We start from the raw sequence: 27,104 nt of genomic DNA, 5'->3' as shown, positions 1-27,104 counted from the left end.
CTGGAACAGGAAAGGAAGGTAATGACAGTGGCACGTAAAGTGTCCTCCGCCACACACAGTTGGGTGGCTTGCGGAGTATAAATGTAGATGTAGATAGTAAGGAAATTATACTGGTACTAGAAGTATCCTCTACCACAAGCCTTAAAGCGTCATGTAGACTGTATGTTTAGAGTTAGCTCCAATTTCCTGTAATTTAATGCACAGGCTAAAGGAGAAATGTTCCATGTCATTGGAAAGAGGTAAAGGTCACACCTCTGTGTAAAAATAGGAGGTAGAAGTGATCCACACAACTACAAAGATGTCCAAACTTAGCGATGAAAGTAACTTTCGCCTCATGTGTCAATGCCGATTAACATAGCTCGATGAAGCTTCGATCATACATAGAAAGAAATGCTACAGTGTAGCACAGAAAATACTGAAAGAAATACGCAATGAGACGAGCGGAAGTAACACTTTTGTTCAAAGACAATAATTACACTCAAATTGCAGCGATTGACGACGGTCAACTGGACATTGCAAATTGCAGGACTATTTTTAATGGGGTGTGTGTGATCACCGAGGTCGGCAGTGCATGCCCCGTAACGCGCTCATATGCTGGCTACAAGGTTGGTTTGGAGTTCTTATACTGCGTTCCGCTCCTCCAGAGGCGCGGTTCATGACTGGTGGATGGTCGTTGGCGCATGTAGATGAGCTGCAGTACGACTCCCAATAAGTCTCCCCAAAGCATCCCACATGTGCTCGATGGGATTAACTTCGGGGAAACAGACAGCCCAGTCCATTCGCCGAATATCCTCTCGTTTCAAGAGCGGGCGCGTATTTTCATCCATAAAAACGAAATCGGGGCCGAATGCATATCTGAAAAGACGCACCTGGAGAAGGATTACAATGTCACAGTAACTTCAATCGGTTAGTGTACAGTGTTCAAAATTTCGGAGATCAATATTCTCGTGCAACATAATGCCTCTCCGCACCATACGTCTGGCTCTCCAAAACGATCATGTTCTACGCTATTCTCTTAGCTTTCCGCGTTCCCGCCTCTCGCCATTTGAGTGTGCGTCCAGCATCATCGAACATGATCGTTCTCGTGGTCCAGGTGCCGAGGCGTGGGAAGACATTATCTATGAGCGTTCTGACCTCCAAACCTTTGGACACGGTAAGTTGTCCGCTCAACATTATTGTGGTACTGTACTCCCTCTACACATGCGTCTCTTCAGAAGTGCATTCGGCCCTGACTTCATTTTTTAGAATGACAAAGCGCAATCGCATCAAACTGTGCATGTGGAGGATATTCGGCGAATGGACTGGCCTACGCGTACCCCCGACTTAAATAGCATCGTACACATGTGGGATCCGTTGGGGAGACGTACGGCAGCGCGTAGATGTGCACCATCCAGCGGTTGTCAATCGCGCTGGTTGAGGAACGGAAAGCAAAGCCACGGTAACTTCTTACCAACCTTGTGGCCATCATGGGAACACGATGCAGAGCATGCTTAGGCGTCCGTGGTGACCACACTCTCTGTTAAGAATCATGTCTTGCTTTTTGTCAGGGAACCATCATGAAACACAGTGACTTCAGTGTAATTACTGGCTTTGAATAAAAGTGTCGCATACAGGGTGGTCCATTGATAGTGACTGGGCCAAATATCTCACGAAATAAGCGTCGAACTAAAAAACTACGAAGAACGAAACTCGTCTAGCTTGAAAGGGGAAACAGATGGCGCTATGGATGGCCCGCTAGATGGCGCTGCGATAGGTGAAACGGATATCAACCGTTTTTTTTAAAAAAACAGGAACCCCCATTTTTTATTACATATTCGTGTAGTACGTGAAGAAATATGGATGTTTTAGTTGGACCACTTTTTTCGCTTTGTGATAGATGGCGCTGTAATAGTCACAAACGTATAAGTACGTGGTATCACGTAACATTCAGTCAGTGCGGACGGTATTTGCTTCGTGATACATTACCCATGTTAAAATGGACCGTTTACCAATTGCGGAAAAGGTCGATATCGTGCTGATGTATGGCTATTGTGATCAAAATACCCAACGGGCGTGTGCTATGTATCCTGGACGACATCATCCAAATGTCCGGACCGTTCACCGGATAGTTACGTTATTTAAGGAAACAGGAAGTGTTCAGCCACATGTGCAACGTCAACCACGACCTGCAACAAATGATGATGCCCAAGTAGGTGTTTTAGCGGCTGTTGCGGCTAATCCGCACATCAGTAGCAGACAAACTGCGCGAGAATCGGGAATCTCAAAAACGTCGGTGCTGAGAATGCTACATCAACATCGATTGCACCCGTACCGTATTTCTATGCACCAGGAATGGCACGGCGACGACTTTGAACGTCGTGTACAGTTCTGCCACTGGGCACAAGAGAAATTAAGGGACGATGACAGATTTTTTGCACGCGTTCTATTTAGCGACGAAGCCTCATTCACCAACAGCGGTAACGTAACCCGGCATAATATGCACTATTCGGCAACGGAAAATCCACGATGGCTGCGAAAAGTGGAACATCAGCGACCTTGGCGGGTTAATGTATAGTGCGGCATTATGGGACTTAACATCTATGGTCATCAGTCCCCTAGAACTTAGAACTACTTAAACCCAACTAACCTAAGGACAGCACACAACACCCAGCCATCACGAGGCAGAGAAAATCCCTGACCCCGCCGGGAATCGAACCCGGGAACCCGGGCGTGGGAAGCGAGAACGCTACCGCACGACCACGAGATGCGGGCGCGGCATTATGGGAGGAAGGATAATTGGCCCCCATTTCATCGATGGCAATCTAAATGGTGCAATGTATGCTTATTTCCTACGTAATGTTTTACCGATATTACTACAAGATGTTTCACTGTATGACAGAATGGCGATGTACTTCCAACATGATGGATGTCCGGCAAATAGCTCGCGTGAGGTTGAAGCGGTATTGAATAGCATATTTCATGACAGGTGGATTGGTCGTCTAAGCACCATACCATGGCCCGCACGTTCACCGGATCTGACGTCCCCGGATTTCTTTCTGTGGGGAAAGTTGAAGGATATTTACTATCATGATCCAGCAACAACGCCTGACAACATGCGTCAGCGCATTGTCAATGCATGTGCGAACATTACGGAAGGCGAACTACACGCTGTTGAGAGGAATGTCGTTACACGTATTGCCAAATGCATTGAGGTTGACGGACATCATTTGGAGCATTTATTGCACTAATGTGGTATTTACAGGTAATCACGCTGTAACAGCATGCATTCTCAGAAATGATAAGTTCACAAAGGTACATATATCACATTGGGACAATCGAAATAAAACGTTCAAACGTACCTACGTTCTGTATTTTAATTTTAAAAACCTACCTGTTACCAACTGTTCGTCTAAAATTGAGACCCATATGTTTGTGACTATTACAGCGCCATCTATCACAAAGCGAAAGAAGTGGTCCAACTAAAAACATTCGTATTTCTTTACGTACTACACGAATATGTAATAAAAAATTGGGTTCCTATTAAAAAACGCAGTTGATATCCGTTTGACCTATGGCATCGCCATCCAGCGGGCCATACATAGCGCCATCTGGTTCTCCCATTCAACCTTGACAAGTTCCGTTCTTCGCAGTTTTTTCGTTCGACGCTTATTTCGTGAGATATTTGGGCCGGTCACGATCAATGGACCACCCTGTATGTTCGTCTCATTGCGTATTTCTTCCCGTTACGTCATGTACTATATTGCAGCAGTTATTTCTATGTATGGTCCATCGATCTGTGTTATTTTCGTCCTGAAGTTTGCACGCTAGTGTAACATCCCCGCTGTGCCAAAGAGCAAAAACTCCTAGATACGTAGGTTGCAACTTAAATAGTGACAACACTGCTGTGGGGACACTATGTAGTGGAATCTACTATCGTCGCTGATAGCACACGTTGTTGACGTACCTACCTTATCTCCGAGCAAATGGACTCGCCCGTTCCACGTCACCGGCGTGCGCACAATCGAGGAAAACACAGTCACTAGTGAGCGAGCGGTCTAACGTAACGGTGTCACTATGCTTTCGAAACAAACAATGGGGTTGGATCAAGATTGAATGTGCCAGAGGTCGTACAGCACGACAGTGTCATCAAGGTCTTCAAGAGGCGTGCGGGGAATCGGCATTGCCGTACAGAACAGTGGCACGTTGGGTAAAAGCCTTCAACGAAGGTCGGCAAACCGTGGCACAAATGCATTGGGCAGGTCATCCTAGCGTTTCTGAAGAAGTAGTTCATGCTGTTGCCGCGTTAGTAGACAGTGAGCTCGCCCACAAAACCGCATTAGCGCATACGACTGTGCTTCGCATTCTGAAGGAACGCCTGGGCATGCGAGAAATTGCATCACGATGGGTTCTGCATGACTTGACGGAAATGCAAAAATGGATGCGTTACGACGCAGCTCAGACGCATTTGGAGCGCTGTGAGTGCGAAGGAGAGACTTTCTTACGTCGTATCGTAGCACTGGATGAGACATGGGCCACATCTTACGAGCCAAAGCTGAAACGCCAATGCAACGAATGGCGTCATTATGGGTCGCCGCGAAAGTCGAAAGTGCGTCAGAGCCCCACTGTGGTGAAAGTTATGGCGATTCTCGTGTACGTCTGTGATGGTGTTATCCTAAAGCATTACGTTCCTGCATGGCAGACCGTCAATGCACATATTACCGTTCGTCCGGCCGACGTGGCCGATCGGTTCTAGGCGCTACAGTCTGGAACTGCGCGACCGCTACAGTCGCAGGTTCGAATCCTGCCTCGGGCATGGTTGTGTGTGATGTCCTTAGGTTAGTTAGGTTTAATTAGTTCTAAGTTCTAGGCGACTGATGACCTCAGAAGTTAAGTCGCATAGTGCTCAGAGCCATTTGAACCATTTCCAAAGATGGACACACAAGCTGTTAAGCAGGTGGTCATTGTGTTTTGGCTCAACAGTGTATGAATTTGACACAGAATTATTAGACTTGTGCAGTTGCTCAAACGTAGCGCTGAAATACAAATTAGCGCAGCTGTGTGCAATTAGAGGCTCTCCATTTTTTATGCTTTTTGTCCAAAGATCTGGACCTCTTGCTGTATTATTTGTGTGCCCGTAATATGTCAAATTTATTACAGTATATTCAAATCCCGTGTCACTTATTTTGAAATCTGTCATTTTGACGTTAATGTGACGAGGTAAAGGAGGAACTGCAGTGTGGGCTTCCTCAGTGGAACAGTTTTGGGCATTTAGTATTCTGGCCTTCTTTATGCCATCCTTCGTTTCGAAACCATTATGATAAGGCAGTGTGTGTACAGACTGATCTGATCCATTTACTTATTTAATGTAGGACCAAAACATAGCATTTTCTGTCGAGTCGGTTGACAGAATTTTAATTTCTAATTTGTTGGACGCTACAAGTAAGTCTTTCCTTACGCTAATATTTCTTCGTTTGGCTTTTGTTTGCCTGTGTGATTTTGGCTACGTTTAAATTTACAGTGAAGCTTTCTTTGCTCTTGTAGCAGCTTTCTGACGCAGCTCTCCAACTACGGCCGGTCTTTCTCATCCGTAACAACTTCACTCGGCCCATATTCGTGCAAAGCTTATTGGACATTACTGTAGAACGTTGTACATTTATGCTTAACATATCCAGTGATGGAAATGAAATTTTCACGTTAACCACTCGGGTAACCTGAAATCTGTTTCTGGTAGCGGCCCTTTAACACTCCTTTCGGGTGCGTGAGTTCTATGTGAAAGGAAGTCCTCTCCCTTGCCGCCCCCCACCCCACCCCTCCTCAATCTAGTGCTTCGGAACCGATTGCCTTACTCCCGAACTGTTAGGCTTGCAATGACAAGATCTTAATCATTTAACCGGTTGGGTTCTGAGGGTGATCCACATTACACTCAAAAATATAGGTTTCATCTTTTCTGTATATAAAAGGCAATGTCCCGACTAACTGACTGTCTGACTGTCTGACACATCACCACCCAGCCCAAACCTCTAAGGTTAAAAACTTGAAATCTGGAGAAGATGTGGATATTATAATGTAGGCATCGTTTTAGAAGGGATTTTTCAAAATTCCAACCCTAAGGGGGTGAAATAGCACATGAAAGATTTTTTTGAAAGTACGAGGTGCGGCTAGAAAAAAACCGGACTGATGCTGGAAAAAACATTTATTTACAATTATTTACAATTTCATGTTATCTCCTTCAATGTACTCTCCTCCTCGGTCTCTACACCGCTCCATACGAATTTTCCACTGTTCATAGCAATGCTGCAGATCATTTTCGGTAAGTCCATACATTACTTCCGTCGCTTTTTCTTTTACTGCTTAAACAGTCTCAAATCTAGTTCCTTTCAAAGCTGACTTGACTTTAGGGAAAAGAAAAAAGTCACAGGGGGCCAAATCAGGTGAGTAGGGTGGATGATCTAAGATGGGAATGTTGTGTTTTGCCAAAAACGTCTTCACTGACAACGCACTGTGAGCTGGGGCATTGTCTTGGTGAAGGATCAATGACTTTTTTCCTCCACAAATCGTTCCGTTTTCTCCGTACTAGCTCACGTAGGGTAGCCAGGACGCTAATGTAGTAATGGTGACTCACTGTCTGTCCCTCTGGTACCCAATCAATGTGCACAATCCCTTTGATGTCAAAAAAAAAACAATCATCATTGCCTTGAATTTCGATTTTGACATTCGTGCTTTTTTTTTTTGTCGTGGAGAACCAGGAGTTTTCCAATGCATCGATTTTCTAAGAAGGTGGGATCACTTTCAATGTTTTCCAGGATGTCAGAACAAATCATTCTTCGGCGTTCCTTCTGTTCAATTGTGAGACACTTTGGAACCATTTTTGAACACACTTTGTTCATGTTGAAACTTTCATGAAGAATCTGCCTAACACTTTCCTTGTCAACTCCTGTTAACTCAGACACTGCTCTGATTGTTAAACGGCGATCTTGTCGAACAAGTTTACCGATTTTTTCAATGTTTGCATCAGTTTTTGCTGACAATGGTCTGCCAGTGCGAGTGTCATCACTGGTGTCTTCGCGGCCATCTTTAAATCGTTTAAACCACTCAAACACTTGTGTTCGCGATAAACAATCATCGCCGTACACTTGTTGTAACATTACAAATGTTTCACTTGCAGATTTTCCTAGTTTGAAACAAAATTTGATGTTAACACGCTGTTCTTTCTGTACACTCAACATTTTCCGACGCACAGACAAAACGTCAACTACTTAAAACAGACGCCACGGGAAGACTGAGTGCAGGAGGCAGATGAAACTCGAGCAGTAGGAGAAGCGAGAGTCACGTGACAGGCCACGCGACTTTCAGCCTTATTGCATTCGTTTTATTGTTTCACCAGTACTAGTCCGGTTTTTTTCTAGCCACACCTCTTATATCGGTATTAAGGGAACTTTGAAGCTAGAAGTAGGCAAAACTGGTATTTGATGTCTCAATCAGGAAATAAAAAATACATGTTTCAGCATTTTTGGAAATTCAACCACTAAGGGGGTAAAATTGTGGGTGAAAGTGTTATTTGAAAATAAATAATTACTAAAGAAGTACTTACGGGTTTTTAAGGCTACATCAATGGCATGTGCTATTTGGCTTGTCGGTAGGAAATAAAAAAATGCGTGTTTCAGTGTTTCTGCAAATTCAGCCCCTAAGGGAGTACAATAGGTGATGAAAATTTGTATGAAAATATTTAGTTACATTAAAAAAATTTAAAGCCAAATTTATGAAAATCGGTATTTCACTTCGCGGTTAGATATAAAGAAATATTTGTTAAGGCGTGAAAGTTGCTATGGAAATATGTCTACAAGAGCGCAGATGGCACGAGTAACAAAACTTTGGATTCCAGCTACCAAAACCGCTTTTTGGTCAGAAGTTCGGAAAAGACCATTCTTACATGGACATAATTACTTGAAAAGCTTAGAAGGTGTTTCAGTTTGTAAACAACTTACAAATTTGATTAAATAAAAACAAAAAATCTCTGCAGGCCATACAATTTACGCGAGCGAAGCAGCGGCCACTAACAAGGAGACGACACGACCGTGGGGTCGGGGATTTGTCCGAAATTTTGTGTGGTGAAAGAGGACCTCTAACATCTCACGTGGTTAAAATATTAGGACGCACTACTCGGAAAATCCCGAGAAAAATCGATCCAAAGTTTCTTAGGTGCCTTATAAGTATAAAATTTAGTTCATTGCCGAGCTGCCGTCTGGCCTACATGGTTAGCGCTCGGACTCTTACGGCAGAGGTCTCGGGCTCGATTCCTCCTCCGGCACTTTTTTTTTTCTTCTGTTGCTTGCAAAATTGCAGCGCATTGTTACAGGAGAATCGTGAAATTAATTCCCGGGAAGATTGTATAAAAATTCATTCTATAATTCACCATCAATTATCGTCACCAATATCCCGAGACATGATTCAGTATGTCTGGTTTGCCTCAAAATTATCAGAAACTCAAAACATTTTCGTAAATGTTAATGGGGCATATTTTTATACAGATTTATTGCAAACGCCCTGTGATTGTAAGAAATCCTCTTTTATATGCTGCGGAAGATGTCGCAAAAGCCGGCCGAAGTGGCCATGCGGCTAAAGGCGCTGCAGTCTGGAACCGCAGGACCGCTACGGTCGCAGGTTCGAATCCTGCCTCGGGCATGGATGTTTGTGATGTCCTTAGGTTAGTTAGGTTTAACTAGTTCTAAGTTCTAGGGGACTAATGACCTCAGCAGTTGAGTCCCATAGTGCTCAGAGCCATTTGAACCATGTCGCAAAAATTATTGCTTTGTTTGTTTTTACGATAATTACCACTGCGGTTCTTGTTTATAATTATTATATGTATAAAAATAATTGAATGTTTCCCAATCGACTTTGTTATTCTGATTAAAAACGCAATGTTTCCCCTCATATACTTTACAATGAAAAATGGAAAACCCACCGCCATGAATTGTGTTGTTGGACAAAAAGAAAATACTTTTTATTCAATAATATAACTAATTTATTAAAGATAATGTAGGTTTGGGAATCTTTCTGAATAATTGGTGGAATAATCAAAGAAAATGAAACAGAAGAGGTAAAAAGTGCTGGAGGAGGAATCGAACCCGAGACCTCTGGCGTAAAAGTCCGCGCCCTAAACATCCAGGCCAGACGGCGGCTCGGAAATGGGCTAACATTTTATACTCATAAGGCACCTAAGAAACTTTCTTTGGATCGATTTTTCCCGGGATTTTCCGGGTAGTGCGTGCTAATAATTTAACCACGTGAGGTGTTAGGGGTCCTCTTTCACCACACAAAATTTCGGACTAATCCTCGACCCCACGGTCGTGCCGTCTCCTTGTAAGTTAGTTGTTAATAGTGGTCAGACGGCGTAGGCTTACCTGGATTGCTTTCATGGATTTGTAAAACTCCGTAGCGAAGTGCACCTGCTTGCTATGGTCTGGTTCCAGCTGGTCCAGGCCGACGCCGAACAGAGTGGAGGTGAGGGTCCGGAGAGCGGACTGGAAGAACGTGGGGTACACGTTGAGCTCGGTGCCCTCCGCCGCAGACAGCCGCTCGCACACGAAGCGGCCCGCCTCGTTGAACGCTCCCATGAACCGGCCCAGCACCTGCAGTTCCGCACCCACCAGCGCATCAGTTACTCCACTGAACTTGTACTAAACTACCTAACGTCTTAACTTACCTGTCAGGTTGGTAACAGTAAATAAAACTAGCCTAGCTTCAGAAGATTATTCCCTGCTCTTCACACATTTGATGAAGATAACAGGTTTAGGGCGCTCAACAGCCTGATTATCAGCGCCCTGACTGGACATCAATATACACATCTTTTGTGTCTAAATCCTGCCTGTTCTCATAAATAAAATTACTGTGACGATTCCCCAGGGACACATATTAGCAGTTTTCTTCATATGGACGGCTATGTTGAAACAAATATACAGTTTGTCGCTGAGACAATAAATGTTTCTTATCTTGTTATGTATTAATATCCAATAATTGTTAGGAAAAAGGTTTTTATGACAAGTACAGCTCAATGGTTCAACGGCGGCTGATTAATTAATGTCTCCATTGACAATGCCATCTCCGTAGTTAAAGAGTCATCTTGGATATTAATAAACCTGTGTAGCTGTATTTAATCATTTATTTTTAGATTAAGACCGGCTTTCAAGGCACTAGGAGACATTCAGGTGAACATCAGCATAACAAATCAAGAAGGAATAATAACCCTGAGACAGCCACTGATATGGTAATTTTTTTAAATTTTAAGATTTTCATTTTTTTAAATAAAAGCTTTTAAAAACTCTTGCATAAGAATATTAAAGTACACGCGTCAAAAAAAGTTTTGCATCACCCCGGTTCCCAGAACTCCTGAAGATAGACTGACCGTGGATATTTTATCACAGACAGTCCATTTGACTGTTCAGAGACGTCACTAAACTCGCCAAAAGATGTAAACAACCATGCACGATCAGCGCCTATTAGGCGGAAGGATCCGACAGCCGATCAGTTCCAGCCATTCCACCAGGATGGAGGTACACACCTAGACTGTCAATAGCGCAGTTCGATCGCGTCCGCATTGTTACTTTGTGCTAGGAAGGGCTCTCAACAAGGGAAGTGTCCAGGCGACTGAGTGAACTAAAGCGATGTTGTTCGGACACGGAGAAGATACAGAGAGAGACAGTAACTGTCGATGATATGCCTCACTCAGGCCGCCCAAGGGCTGCTACTGCAGTGGATGACCGCTGCCTATGGGTTATGGCTTGGAGGAACCCTGACAGCAACGCCACCATGTTGAATAATGCTTTTCGTGCAGACACAGGACGTCGTGTTACGACACAAACTGTGAGCAATAGGCTGCATGATGCGCAGTTTCACTCCCGACGTACATGGTGAGGTCCATCTTTGGAACCACGACACCATGCAGAGCGATACAGATGGACTCAACAACGCGCCGAATGGACTGCTCAGGATTGGCATCACGTTCTCTTCGCCGATGAGTGTCGCATATACTTTCAACCAGACAATCGTCGGAGACGTGTTTGGAGGCAACCAGGTCAGGCTGAACGCCTTAGACACACTGTTCAGCGAGTGCAGGAAGGTGGAGGTTCCCTGCTGTTTTGGGTGGCATTATGTGGGGCCGACGTACGCCGCTGGTGGTCATGGAAGGCGCCGTAACGGCTGTACGATACGTGAATGCCATCCTATGACCGATAGTGCAACCATATCGGAAGCACATTGGCGAGGCATTCGTCTTCATGGAAGACAATTCGCGCCCCCCATCGTGCACATCTTGTGAATGTCTTCTTTCAGGATAACGACATCGCTCGACTAGAGCGGCCAGCATCTTCTCCAGACATGAACCCTATCGAACATGCCTGGGATAGTCTGAAAAGAGCTGTTTATGGACGACATGACCCACCAACCACACTGAGGGATCCACGCCGAATCGCCTTGATGAACTTGCGGATACTATGCTACGACGAATACAGGCGTGCATCAATGCAAGGGGATGCGCTACAGGGTATTAGAGATACTAGAGTGTACAGCAATCTGGACCTCCATCTCTGAAGGTCTCACTGTATGGTGGTACAACATGCAATGTGTGGTTTTCATGAGCAATAAAAAGGGCGAAAATGATGTTTATGTTGATCTCTGCTCCAATTTTCTACACAGGTTCCGCAAGTCTCGGAACGGAGGTGATGCAAAATTTTTTGATGTGTTTATGTATGTAGTTATACATACACAACGAAAACATTACAGCTTAAAAGCTCGGATCTTAGAAGCCAACATTCATTGTCCGCCAGAATATAATACGGCTAACAGGTGGTATGTCATTGAATAAAAAAGCCGGAGACATGGATTCCAATCCATTATGGTGTATGGGGCCTAAACAAATTATACCATAGCGATCCACTGTTAAGGTGAAAATGTATGAAAAAGACAAAAAACCTAAAATATATTCAGTGTTTCTATTAAATTTCGGCTGCAGCCTACAAACTCTTTCATCTAATTTTGATTGTAATTTACAAAAATTGGTTCAACACAAAAAGGCATTCTGGGGGGGGGGGCATCTTTTAAAACTGTAATCTTATTGATACACGGAGGAACCTGGGTGTCAGCTAACAATTACGTTAGTGAAAACGCCTTTTCACACTAAATGACGAAGTGGAAATGTTGTTTTTAAGTAAAACCGCTTCAGACGGAAGGGAGGACTTCGTGCTGAGCTCTCTTACGAACCCAGTTTGTGTCTGTTGTAGCCGTCTACAAGATGCCGTTTTGTTTTTAGTGATGTTACGATGTCAACAAGTTACCTACGTTGGTTTATGTTGTCGTGTGATGGTTGATTGTTTATAAAATAAATATGTAATAAGTTGACGGTCTCTTTGTATTAATGTATTGACAAGGAACCCGTAATATTGACACAATGAACATGTGGCGTTCCAAAATTCGGCTACATAAGCGAGAACAATGATAAATGATTTCAACTATAGGGCATTTAAGCAATTCCTGTACTTGTGGCGTCTAACAAATAGGCCTATATCTAATCTTTAATGGATTTCTCATTCTGCAGCATAGTGTAAACTGTTTCTAAACTGGGACAGTAACAATGTGTACTACACTACAGGCCATTAAAATTGCTACCCAAAGAAGAATCGCAGATGATAAACGGGTATTCATTTGACAAATATATTATACTAGAACTGACATGTGATTACATTTTCATGCAATTTGGGTGCATAGATCCTGAGAGATCAGTACCCAGAACAACCACCTCTGGCCGTAATAACGGCCTTGATACGCCTGGGCACTGAGTCAAACAGAGCTTGGATGGCGTGTACAGGTACAGCTGCCCATGCAGCTGTTTTTCAACATGATACCACAGTTCATCAAGAGTAGTGACTGGCTTATTGTGACGAGCTAGTTGCTCGGCCACCATTGACCAGACGTTTCAATTGGTGAGAGATCTGGAGAATGTGCTGGCCACGGCAGCAGTTGAACATTTTCTGTTTCCAGAAAGGCCCGTACAGCACCTTCAACATGCGGTCGTGCATTATACTCGCAGGGAACGAATGAAGGGTCGAACCACGGGTCGTAACAAATCTTAAATGTAACGTCCACTGTTCAAAGTGTCGTCAATGTGAACAAGAGGTGACCGAGACGTGTAACCAATGGCACCCCATACCATCACGCCGGATGTTACGCCAGTATGGCGATGACGAATACACGCTTCCAATGTGCGTTCACCGCGATGTCGCCAAACACGGATGCGACGATCATGATGCTGTACACAGAACCTGGATTCATCCGAAAAAATGACGTTTTGCCATTCGTGCACCCAGGTTCGTCGTTGAGTACACCATCACAGGCTTTCCTGTCTGTGATGCAGTGTCAAGAGTAACCGCAGCCGTGGTCTCCGAGCTGATAGTCCATGCTGCTGCAAACGTCACCGAACTGTTCGTGCAGATGGTTGTTGTCTTGCAAACGTCCCCATCTGTTGACTCAGGGATCGAGACATGGTTGCACGATCCGTTACAGCCATGCGGATGACTACTAGTCATACGAGGCCGTTGGGATCCAGCACGGCGTTCCGTATTACCCTCCTGAATCCACCGATTCCATATTCTGCTAACAGTCACTGGATCTCGACCAACGCGAGCATCGATGTCGCGATACGATAAACCGCAATCGCGATAGGCTACAATCCGACCTTCATCAAAGTCGGAAACGTGATGGTACGCATTTCTCCTCCTTACACGAGGCATCAGAACAACGTTTCACCAGGCAACGCCGGTCAACTGCTGTTTGTGTATGAGAAATCGGGCCGCCCGTGGTGGCCAAGCGGTTAAAGGCGCTACAGTCAGGAACCGTGAGGCCGCTACGGTCGCAGGTTCGAATCCTGCCTCGGGCATGGATATGTGTGATGTCCTTAGGTTAGTTAGGTTTAAGTAGTTCTAAGTTCTAGGGGACTGATGACCTTAGAAGTTAAGTCCCATAGTGCTCAGAGCCATTTGAACCATTTTTTTTGCGAAATCGGTTGGAAACTTTCATGTCAGCACGTAGGTGTCGCCACCGGCACCAACCTTGTGTGAATGCTCTGAAAAGGTAATCATTTGCATATCACAGCATGTTCTTCCTGTTGGTTAAATTTCGCGTCTGTAGCACCTCATCTTCGTGGTGTAGCAATTTTAATGGCCAGTAGTGTAGAATGGGATTCCAACACTAAATCATGACTTTCGTGGACAAAACTACCGACAGTTACCCAGTTTCCAGAAAGAGATTTTCACTCTGCAGCGGAGTGTGCGCTGATATGTAACTTCCTGGCAGATTAAAACTGTGTGCCCGACCGAGACTCGAACTCGGGACCTTTGCCTTTCGCGGGCAAGTGCTCTACCAACTGAGCTGAGTTACCCAGTTATCTCCACCCTCCATCACAACTTTATTGCCACCAGTAACTCATTCCTAAGGTCGCAACTTCACCGAAACACTTTTTATCTTGCGATGCTAACACCCGCTGGAAGAAAGGATGTTACCGAAGAAAAGGCTTATCGGCAACGTAGCAGATTTTTTTTAGAGTTTATCTTTCACTGCGAGCCGGCAGCTGTGGCCGAGCGGTTGTAGACGCTTCAGTCTGGAACCACGCTGCTGCCACGGTCGCAGGTTAGAAACCTGCCTCGGGCATGGATGTGTGTGACCTCCTTAGGTCAGTTAGGTTTAAGTAGTTCTAGGGGACTGATGACCTCAGATGTTAAGACTCATAGTGCTCAGAGCCATTTGAACCATTTTACTGCTGAGAGTGCCCTGTTTTCAAATTTCCTGGAAAATTAAAGCCCTGGGCCGGGAGTTAGAGAGACGCTGATGGCATTGAAGCTCAGAGCGGGTCGTGAGCCATGCATGATTGTTTCAATCGATGATGACACGGTAGCCGAACGTGATATGTCTGTGGGAAAAACACCACGAAGTTTCAATCTGACAGGAAGTTCCATAATAGTCCACAATTCACGGCAGCGTGAAGGATTTATTCTGTAAACGAATTCCTAGGCTGTGGCTACACCGTTCCTCCGCAATATCTTTTTTTGCAGGAGTGCTAGTCTTGGAAATTACGAAGAAGAGTTTCTAGGAAGTTTGGAAGATAGGAAGGAGGCACTGTCGTAAATAAAGCTGTGAGGAGCAGTCATAAGTCGCGCCTGTATAGCTCAGTCGGTAGTATTAATGTCTTTGAAAGACAATGTTTTCGGTGTGAATCCCAGGGCTGCTAACAATATTGAAGTACCAGCAAGTTTCAGAACAACTATTCTTGCGTCTGATGTCTCTCCCAGCTGAGTTAATTGTGTGGCGACTGACCTCAGTGTGGAACGTCGGCAGGACTATCTTGCGGTGTGCCTTCCAGGCTTCATCCTTGTTTGTGATGAGCCCATCTCCGATGAAGAAGCGCATGGGCCGCATGAAGTAGGGATCCCTCTGGCGTTGTTTGCAGTCGACCAGCACCGCCTTCACGTCCTCGGGCTGTGTCACCACCACGAACAGCTTGGGCCCCACGTAGAACCTAGAGCCAGCAGACATCTCATGACCGTCCGCAGCTTCTACAATACATCACTCAAATCTCACAATTTACTAGACTCTCAACCACTAATGCAAGTATTGCAAAGCCATTATGTCGCAACGGAAAGGTTCGCCGTGACTACCTCTTTTTCTTTTAGAAACCAATTACTGCACTGAATTACTTGCTCAGATTGTCATAACCACCTTCAGATCAAATTATTGCCATAGCAGTAATATGATCTGAAAGTGACCACTGAAATGAGCAGTTCAGTATAATAATGTGATTTAGTCGGTGAAACAAAAATTCCTAAAAACAAAAAAAGAGCGCTTGCGTTATACAGTGCTTCAGACCTGCCATATAGATACCTGTTGTCGGTAACAGGGAACCTGATCTTTATCGTCTTAAAAGAGTGCTAGCCAAACCGATAAGAGCCAATAGAATGGTAAACCATACAACGGCATCACTGGAAAATAGATACTTTACGTGATAGACGTGGTTAGTGAGAGTCTGATGGTTCAAATGGCTCTGAGCGCTATGGGACATAACATCTGAGGTCATCAGTCCCCTAGAACTTAGAACTACTTAAACCTAACTAACCTGAGGAAATCACACACATCCATGCCCGAGGCAGGAGTCACACCTGCGACCGTAGCAGTCGCGCGGTTCCGGACTGAAGCTCCTAGAACCGTTCGGCCACCATGGCCGGCCTGTGTGAGTCTGAATCAACGGAGAGAAATTAGTACGCTCCAACGGGGCGAAACTGCAGAAGTCTACAAATTTTAACATTCTATCACAGATTTTTCATCTACATAAGTCCACGTGCACTTTTGACATATTATGCATAGTAAAAAGTGTGAAGAGCAAAAGGAGACGTATGTACGGTCGACACTACATTTCATTAGTTAACATGGAAAACGGTGCAGTAACTAAAAACAGCGAGAAAATTAAATGAGCATTCCATCTCGTCTTTTTGTAGTTAAAGGAATGGATCAAAAACGGATGGTGAATAACGAAAACAGTAACATTCGGGAAGTAATACGCCACACGTTGCGTATAACGCCGTTGTTAGTATAAAAAATGGAGCAGGTGCTTGAAAATGTTCCAGTAACAATGATTGACAGCAGAGGAAAATTAACACAAAAGTAATTTTTATAAATATTTACAGCATCTGTGTCGAGGAACACAAGTCTCCAAAACAAGTATAATGCAGTACCTTTCTGTTTCAGAAGGGAGGAGACAGACAAGATATTCCCGGCTTCGATTCCCGGCGGGGTCAGAGATTTTCTCTGCTTCGTGATGACTGGGTGTTGTGTGCTGTCCTTAGGTTAGTTAGGTTTAAGTAGTTCTAAGTTCTAGGGGACTGATGACCATAGCTGTTAAGTCCCATAGTGCTCAGAGCCATTTGAACCATTTTAGACAGACAAGATATAAGACTGTAAATCTATCAATCAAGCACTCTGTAATGTACAAAATATTCATTAATCAGGCGAAGGAACAAACACTGACAGCCAGTTCCCAAACGCTTGTAGCAGTGACCGATAGGCACAAAACTAGGCCGAATGCACAGCCAAGAACCGATAACTATTACAAGCACTGTATCGCCAACAATAGTTCTCATTCTGGTCTGGAATGCTGTTGACGCGAGGCGACCCGCAACGGGAAATGCACACTTTCTCTCGGTTATGTTATTAGAATACATCTGTATAATGAAGTTCCTAGAATTCGATCGAAAGAATAACTTATGGTTTCTTTCTTTGCCCACAACTGAGTTGCAGAATAGTTTTGTTCTGCTACATCTGCATCTATATACATACTCCGCAATCCACCATACGGTGCGTGGCGGAGTGTACCTCGTACCACAACTAGAATCTTCTCTCCCTGTTCCACTCCCAAACAGAACAAGGTAAAAATGACTGCCTATATGCCTCTGTACGAGCCCTAATCTTTCTTATCTTATGTCGTCTTTCCGCGAAATATAAGTTGGCGGCAGTAAAATTGTACTGCAGTCAGCATCAAATGCTGGTTCTCTAAATTTCCTCAGTAGCGATTCACGAAAAGAACGCCTCCTTTCCTCCAGAGACTCCCACCCGAGTTCCTGAAGCATTTCCGTAACACTCGCGTGATGATCAAACCTACCAGTAACAAATCTAGCAGCCCCCTCTGAATTGCTTCTACGTCCTCCCTCAATCCGACATGAAAGGGATCCCTAACGCTCGAGCAATACTCAAGAATAGGTCGTATTAGTGTTTTATAAGCGGTCTCCTTTACAGATAAATCACGTCTTCCCAAAATTCTACCGATGAACCGAAGACTACTATCCGCCTTCCCCACAACTGCCGTTACATGCTTGTCCCACTTCATATCACTCTGCAATGTTACGCCCAAATATTTAATCGACGTGACTGTGTCAAGTGCTACACTACTAATGGAGTATTCAAACATTACAGGATTCTTTTTCCTATTCATCTGCAATAATTTACATTTATCTATATTTTGAGTCAGCTGCCATTCTTCACACCAATCACAAATCTTGTCCAAGTCATCTTGTATCCTCCTACAGTCACTCAACGACGACACCTACCCGTACACCACAGCATCATCAGCAAACAGCCACATATTGCTATCCACCCTATCCAAAAGATCATCTATGTAGATAGAAAACCACAGCGGACCTACCACACATCCCTGGGGCACTCCAGATGATACCCTCACCTCCGATGAACACTCACCATCGGGGACAACGTACTGGGTTCTATTACTTAAGAAGTCTTCGAGCCACTCACCTATTTGGGAACCAATCCCATATGCTCGTACCTTATTTAGGAGTCTGCAGTGGGGCACCGAGTCAAACGCTTTCCGGAAGTCAAGGAATATGGCATCCGTCTGATACCCTTCACCCATGGTTCGCAAGATATCTGGCGCACCAGAACGACGATTGCATATTTTACCGATCTGATATTTCCAGTTCGAGAACAGCTTCTAATGAGGAACTCTCATTTCCATTCTATAGCGTATAATTATGAACTTTATTTTCACTCATTCTGTTGGCACTAAATTTTGGTTATGGTCAACAACTATAAAGCAAAAGTTCCCGACTACCTTGTAACTGTGTGCATGCCGGTATGATTCCTTCAATAATGCCATGACCTATTTCCTGTGTCAACATTGCCCAGTCCTAGTTCGTCTTCGCTATTGATAATGCAGCCAGGGTGCTAAAACCTAATCTCTTCTTTTTTCGCCGAAACATTTGCTAGATTCGATCCGGAAAATGAGATTCTGGTTAACACTTTATGAGCCACACATAGAGCGTAGGAAGGTCGGAGGAAAGCAACGGCCATCCTAAAGGCCTTAAGCTGAAGTATAGCATTATCGTTAATTGGTGAATCAATACATCAAGCCCTTGAAATTTCATATTCTACTGCTTGTTTACAAACTTAATCCATGGCGTGCTCCGTTGGACCTAAGTAGAAATCCTTGGAGCCCCAGAACTGGGCATTAGCCGTCTTTGAAGGACCTGCGCCTATATTATATCCTAGAGCAGGGTCGGCCCGCGCTAAATTTCACGTGTGCAGCGTGTGCGGGCCACGTGCTGGCCACAGCTGTGCTCCATCCCGGAAGTATCCGGCACAGCGCGACATTTCATTTTGAATTGCGTTTTTTTGCATTTTTCATTCGTCACAACTCTCTCCATTTCGGCAGAATCGTGGTGTCCGTGCTTTTCCTTTGTGATATGAAGGACGTTCGTAGTTATCGCAGCTATTTGCAGAAAAAGAGGCAGTCTAACGATCTATGAAGCCTTTAAAATGAACGGGACTGACAGAAGAGAGGGATGAGAATTCTCAGTACCTATTTGCAGTCTCCTAAGTAATGGGAACTGCAAATTTGCTATGAAACGATATTACAATACCACACAAAAAGAATTTAAAGATTTAGTTAACAATGGAAAAGAAAAAAATTACAGCGATCGACCGACAGCCGGCCGCTGTGGCCCAGCGGATCTAGGCGCTTCAGTCTGGAACCGCGCGACCGCTACGCTCGCAGGTTCGAATCCTGCCTCGGGCATGGATGTTGTGATGTTCTTAGGTTAGTTGGGTTTAAGTAGTTCTAGGGGACTGATGACCTCAGATGGTAAGTCCCATAGAGCTCAGAGCCATTTGGTCGACCGACGGGATTCATTGTTCGGTGCATCAGGAAGAACTTTCTGCTAAATCTGTAGGCATGCAACGCGTGGGGAAGCTGATGCTGTAAATAGTAAAATTTTTGAGGTGGCACACGTTATTGCTTAGTAAGTCACAGCTGCAAAATACTAACACGAATTCTTTACAGACGAATGGAAAAACTAGTAGAAGCCAACCTCGGGGAAGATCAGTTTGGATTCCGTAGAAACACTGGAACACGTGAGGCAATACTGACCTTGCGACTTATCTTAGAAGAAAGATTAAGGAAAGGCAAACCTACGTTTCTAGCATTTGTAGACTTAGAGAAAGCTTTTGACAATGTTGAATGGAATACTCTCTTTCAAATTCTAAAGGTGGCAGGGGTAAAATACAGGGAGCGAAAGGCTATTTACAATTTGTACAGAAACCAGATGGCAGTTATAAGAGTCGAGGGACATGAAAGGGAAGCAGTGGTTGGGAAGGGAGTAAGACAGGGTTGTAGCCTCTCCCCGATGTTATTCAATCTGTATATTGAGCAAGCAGTAAAGGAAACAAAAGAAAAATTCGGAGTAGGTATTAAAATTCATGGAGAAGAAATAAAAACTTTGAGGTTCGCCGATGACATTGTAATTCTGTCAGAGACAGCAAAGGACTTGGAAGAGCAGTTGAATGGAATGGACAGTGTCTTGAAAGGAGGATATAAGATGAACATCAACAAAAGCAAAACAAGGATAATGGAATGTAGTCTAATTAAGTCGGGTGATGCTGAGGGAATTAGATTAGGAAATGAGGCACTTAAAGTAGTAAAGGAGTTCTGCTATTTGGGGAGCAAAATAACTGATGATGGTCGAAGTAGAGAGGATATAAAATGTAGGCTGGCAATGGCAAGGAAAGCGTTTCTGAAGAAGAGAAATTTGTTAACATCCAGTATAGATTTAAGTGTCAGGAAGTCATTTCTGAAAGTATTCGTATGGAGTGTAGCCATGTATGGAAGTGAAACATGGACGATAAATAGTTTGGACAAGAAGAGAATAGAAGCTTTCGAAATGTGGTGCTACAGAAGAATGCTGAAGATTAGATGGGTAGATCACATAACTAATGAGGAAGTATTGAATAGGATTGGGGAGAAGAGAAGTTTGTGGCACAACTTGACCAGAAGAAGGGATCGGTTGGTAGGACATGTTCTGAGGCATCAAGGGATCACCAATTTAGTATTGGAGGGCAGCGTGGAGGGAAAAAATCGTAGAGGGAGACCAAGAGATGAATACACTAAGCAGATTCAGAAGGATGTAGGTTGCAGTAGGTACTGGGAGATGAAGAAGCTTGCACAGGGTAGAGTAGCATGGAGAGCTGCATCAAACCAGTCTCAGGACTGAAGACCACAACAACAACAAACACGTTATTGCACTGTCAGTTACAACAGTTTTAGGTGCAAATGAGTGAAGAGTATGGAGACTTTATTACTGCAAAGTAGGTTGGTTAAGTAAAGGGGTATGCTTGGAAGGGCTTTTCGAATTAAAACTCGCTATTGTTGAATTTATGAAGAAAAGAAAGGAATGCAGGAACGAAAATTAGAACATCCAGAACTTATTGCACTAGTCGCATTTTAAGTGGACTCGACTGCACAATGCCCACAGCAAGACATGTACGATAAGAGACAACTACTTTTTGGTTTGATGGGGATGCGTTTGAAAAGAAAATACCGTTATAGACGGGACACATTCTGACAAACACAGTCCAATTCCCTAAGCTCGCTGCAGTTATAGAAACGCCAGGTTTGAAAAATTTAGTGTTTCCTTGAATGAGCTACAAGGATAGTTTCCTAAAGGGTTTGAGGTCACTTTCAATCTCATATTTGTTTTTCGAGCTGTTTGCGAGAGCGTTTACCGTTCTAGTCGAAAGTGTCCCTGTGCATGTGCTGATGTAACTGATTGACATGTAAGGTAATTCCCATTTTAATGGCAAATTCTTTTACGTCGAAACTGTCCAGAACCTCTAAATAGCTTTCCTCAGGCAGTTTTTCCACATATCCATAATGAGGCTGCAAAAGTGTTGCAATATTTCGCTCGATTTCTTTGTATGAAAGATTTTTGTTCGATTATGCAACTACATAATCACGATTAAATGGTAACTTGAGTGAGAATATCTGTGAAATTGTCAGCGTTTGTCCGTAATCCGAAAATTTGTACCAGATAAATACGATATCACGTTTTCAGTGTGTCAAAATAATCAAATACTGAAAATTTGTTTTGTTTGTGATCTATGTTGTCGAGAAATGACAAATACAAAACCAGGTCACAAACAGTGCGATAGCATTGCCATTTAAATGCAGTGTGTTCCCAGCTTCCCCCTCTAACCCATCCAAGCGTTCAGAAGGCATAGCGTGGTGGTGGTGGTGGTGGAAACGTGCAGCGAGGCTGAGCGCTATGGAATTGTGCTAGGGCAGGGCCGTGAGCCGAAATCTTGGCCAGCACTGTTTTAAACTATAGAGCTGTAGCTTCTACATTTAGCTGGTAATGTACCAGTAATGGTGGCGACGCTTTCGTAGCAAGTTTACAAGTTTCCATCTATGCTTTAATAATTTTATGTTCACAGGCTTCCCTGACCAGAGACAGATTCAATATTGTATCTAAATCATTTAGGAATTCATTGTCTGCACTCGACGGTAAATGTAGATATCGGTTGTAAAAAATTTAAGAGGGTTGCTCAGATAGTCTCCTAAAGCTTTTATATAGACTGAGTAGAGTAAACGGACTCTTACACATCCTTGAGGAACACCAGATATAACTTCTGTTTCACTAGATGAGTTCCCATCATGCACTTGGTACTGTGAAGTGTACACGAGTGGTCCCTATGCTCCGAAAGCCGATATCGATGATATTGCGTTGAATGGTTCGCATGCTGACACTTGATGGCCTAGCATTGAAATCTGCAGCAATTTACGGAAGGGTTGCACTTATGTCACGTTGAACGATTCTCTTCAGTCGTCGTTGGTCCCGTTCTCGCAGGATCTTTTTTCGGTCTCAGCGATGTCGGAGATTTGATGTTTTACCGGATTCTTAATATTCACGGTACACTCGTGAAATGGCCGTACGGGAAAATCCCCACTTCATCACAACCTCGGAGATGCTGTGTCCCATCACTCGTGCGTTGACTATAACTATAACACAACATTGAAACTCACTTAAATCTTGATAAACAGCCATTGTAACAGCAGTAACCGATCTAGGAGCTGCGCCAGAAAGTTGTTCTCTCATATAGGCGTTGCCGATCACAGTGTTTTGTAACACCATAGCTTAGACACTACATACCTTTTGTTGATTCATTTGGCTTTCTATTTTGTTCAACATCTCATCGTTGAACTTCTGTAATTAGTGTACGATTAATTCGATACTGTAATGAAGTATAATCTCTGTAATGATATGTTTTGTCTTTGTCATATAATCTCTTTGGTTATCTTTAAAATTAAATAATTTTATTTAAATAATTTTTTGTAGAAATGTCAATATATGCAAATGTTCTGTTTTTATTTAAAATGTTTGTTTGCTGTTATGTAATTGCCTTCACTTAGGGTTCTTAGTTATTATGTATGTAAAAGGTGTTATGGTTTCCCTCGGGAACGGAACTGTGTAGCGCGCGCAAAGTGTGGTTGGCCTAGGTAGAAAAGGTGGAATTGAGAGTCAGTCGGGGACGAGCTACCAAACTCTCAACTGCTCATGTAAAAGTTGTATATTGTGCTGGTGCCAAGAGAGGTTTTCCTGACGCTTTCCAATGCCTCTGATGGATGGATAAAGAGCTGGAATTATTCTGAAATTAGTATCTATCATCGCCATCAAGAAATGACAGTCCAGCAATTCTACCTGCAAATCCACCTACCAACATGCAATCGCCACCACATTGCACAGTCACTATCATGGAACACTATAGTAATGTACAGTGAAGGATCAGCTTATTGGATGTGTTAGTGTGCTCAAATATAAGGTAATTTATAACTGAATTTATGTACCTACCTCGATTTTTTTCCTTATCATAACACCTCTTAGGTTCCTCTCCGTTTGAACTAAAACGATTACCGAGTGTCCTTATTGAAAGAACATTAAAGCCTATTGTTTTAACTAATTAATGCCCCTTGAACATAGTAAAAAGAAAGTTAATGTGGCAAGAGAGTGAGTTATAGTAAATGATGCTTACTGAAAATAATTTTCCTATTAAAACTGCTTATTAATATGTTGTTGCCAACTTCAAAATTAAAAGTTCTTAAGACTGAGGCTTATAAAGTTTTTCTTAGTAAATGATCACATTGCTGCCTGTTGTAAATCGCAAAAGGTGAGTCAGTATCTTACAAATATGTTAATTTTGTGTCTCACTGTAGTAAAAGTAGAAATCTGCAATTGTGGAAAGTTATATTCTCATGCTTGCTAAACACTTGTTTCTTTTGTGTATTGAAAGCGCCTATTAATAGTGTAATAGGATCCACAGGTTATCCTTTATGCTCATGATAAATAATAATTAACAGAAAGACAACTATTTACGAAAACAATTTCTGTATTCAAAAGACATTGAGAAGTAACCTGTTAGTGGATTCCATTAAACTTTCATTCTAAATAGAAAAGTATTTAGTTGAGAGAGACTTAACTTGTGATCAGTTCATAATGTTGCAGTGTTATAGCTTATTCTGCCTGTTTATATATCTCTGTATTCAAATACGCATGCCTATACCAGTTTCTATGGCGCTTCAGTGTATTAGGTTGGTGCATAGGTTCTTAGCGTTTTTCTATTAGATTAATAAACACAGTAGTTCCACATAACATAGACTTTAGTCATCAAGAATACTCTAGAATTCTCCTTCAGTATTCACAAGTCTGCCAACAATGGTTTTGAGGCAAAGAATTCATAGGGCCATGTTTGGAGCGCATTTTCATCCGGAAAGGAAGCTCCTTCAAGGTTGTTCGATAGAGAGCGGGAAAGGTGGAAATCTGAGGGCGCAAGATCAGTGAATAATGTGGGTGCGGAAAGACTTCCCATCCAAAGACCTGTCCAGCTTTTCTTGTCAGTCCAGCAGAATGCGAGCGGACGATATTGTTAAGTAGCATCACTTCACGCAGTCTCCTGGTCATTGTTCTTGGAGTGCGTCTGCAAGACATCTCAGTTATCGATTATAAATATTAGCAGTGACGGTCATACCTCGGAAAAGCAATTCGTAGTACACCACACCGTCGTTGCTCCACCAGATGCAAAACATTGTCTTTTGTGGAAGCACGCAGGTCTGTACGGGGAGTTGCTGCTTCGTTTGGGCTCAAACAGTCCTTTCTTTTCCCTTTTCCTTATGTTAGCATAAAGACACTATTTCTCGTCACTAGTAACGGTACAGGATAGGAATAGTCGGTGTCGTCCACGAGCCAATTGATGTCGTGCAAGCAGAGACGAACATGTGGCCACCAGTTAATATTTTATTATTTTAGCTTAGAGTATGCGACACCCGTAAACCAGATTTTTGAACCTTCCTCTTTGCTTGCGAATATCGCATGATGGCGTAATGATGACAATTCATCGCATTTGCCAGTTCTCAAGTACACTGACATGCATCATTGTAGATTAATGCATTTAAAAGATCCTCGTCAAATTCCGAAAGTCTTCCTTAAGATGGAGAGTCACTAATGTCAAAACGACCCTTCCTAAAACTAGAAAACAATTATCTTGCCGTGCTCTGTACAATGACATTATCCCCACACACGGCGCAAATGTTTCTGGCCGCCTCTGACGAAATCGAATAAGTTCAAAGAAGTGCTGTTCGTTTTGTATTATCGCGAAATAGGGGAGATAGTGCCACAGACGCGATACGAGAATTGGAGTGGCAATCATTAAAACAAAAGCGTTTTTCGTTGCCACGGGATCTTCTCATGAAATTTCAATCACCAGTTTTCTCTTCCGATTGGGAAAACATTCTGTTGGCACCCACCTACGAAGGTAGCCCCAAAAGTAAGGTCTCCTCTTTTTTATAAGTACATAGACCTGTTTATTTCTACAATGGTTTACATCAGTTTACAGCTTGAACATTTAGCTATTTTTCGACATAATCATCATTCCTGGTGATTTATTCTTGTAGACGCTGTGGCAGTTATTGTATGCCCATGTCATACCAGCTCGCCGCAATGCTGTTAGAAAGTTATGAACCTCTTCTTTCACCTCCTCCTCTGAGCTGAATCGCTGGGACCACAATTAATGCCGACAGGTACTGTGTGATGCTGGAAAAACTCAAACGGGCAATTCACAACCGGAGAAGAGGAATTTTGAGCAGGGGCGTACACATTCTCTATGATAACGCTCGGCAAACTGTTGCTCTCCTCCAACAGTTTCAATGGGACATGATGACCCACCCACCCTCTACTCCTGACTTGGGGCCCAGTGACTATCACCTGTTCCCTAGGTTAAAAGAACATTTGGCCGGAAAGCGATTCAGCTCCGACGACGAGGTGAAAGAAGAGGTTCATAACTTTCTTAACAGCATGGCGGCGAGCTGGTATGACATGGGCATACAAAAACTGCCACAGCGTCTATAAAAATGCATCGACAGAAATGGTGATTATGTCGAAAAAATAGCTAGATGTTCAAGCTGTAAACTGATGTAAACCATTGTAGAAATAAACAGGTCTATGTACTTATAAAAAATGGGAGACCTTACTTTTGGGATTACCCTCGTACATAGTTCTAATGATTATCACCATAAAATAAGACAGATCAAGGCTCGAACAGAAAAATTTAAGTGCTCGCTTTTCCCGCGCGCTTTTCGAGAGTGGAATGATAGAGACAGCTTGAAGGTGGTTCATTGAACCCGCTGCCAGGCACTTTATTGTAAATAGAGTAATCACGTAGACGTAAGCGATGCTGTCACTCCTATTGAACTCAAACAGAAGAACAAGTCTGAAATGTTCCGACTTCTCCACTTGTCACTATTTTCTAGCGTCCACAGCTCGACTCACTATGTTCTAATGACAAAATGACAATATGTAAACTCAAATACCAACAGTGAACACAAATAAAAAATGACAATCATAAATAAACCCAAAGCAACTGGAATACCAACATGAAAAACAAAAACGCTCCGAACTTGTGCACCAACCTACTATAATTTTACTTATATGGCAAGTATCTATATTTCTTGAATGATTTCTTGGATAACAAAGATGGCTCTTTGTACTTAATGTAAATGTAGCGTCATATAACATGTGTAACAGCCCTGTGTAAAGTTACAGTGTAACACTTTATGTACAGTGAAGAGAGAATTCAACGAACAGCAGTACGGATCATCGTTTTGTTCTTGCCTAATTCATGTTGATTGCTTTAGCAGTTCTGCTTCTGAAATAAAAATTATCACCAGCAAGAACGAAATACAATCTGTTTTGTACTTT

At 43.2% G+C, this 27,104-nt stretch overlaps 1 protein-coding gene across 1 annotated transcript in view; it reads right to left on the bottom strand.

Annotated features, from left to right (window-relative positions):
* Positions 1–27,104, bottom strand: part of LOC126474220 (cytochrome P450 4g15-like) — an 84,661-nt gene that overhangs the window by 47,234 nt on the left and 10,323 nt on the right. Inside the window, exons 2-3 of the mRNA XM_050101684.1 lie at positions 15,340–15,541; positions 9,381–9,608 (exon numbers count right to left, since the gene is read on the bottom strand). Of these exons, the coding sequence (XP_049957641.1) occupies positions 9,381–9,608; positions 15,340–15,541 (430 nt within the window). The remainder of the gene's footprint in view (positions 1–9,380; positions 9,609–15,339; positions 15,542–27,104) is intronic.

This window comes from Schistocerca serialis, chromosome 4 (genome assembly GCF_023864345.2).
Source record: "Schistocerca serialis cubense isolate TAMUIC-IGC-003099 chromosome 4, iqSchSeri2.2, whole genome shotgun sequence".
Lineage (NCBI taxonomy): Eukaryota > Metazoa > Arthropoda > Insecta > Orthoptera > Acrididae > Schistocerca > Schistocerca serialis.
This window is presented reverse-complemented; position numbering and strand designations above follow the sequence as displayed.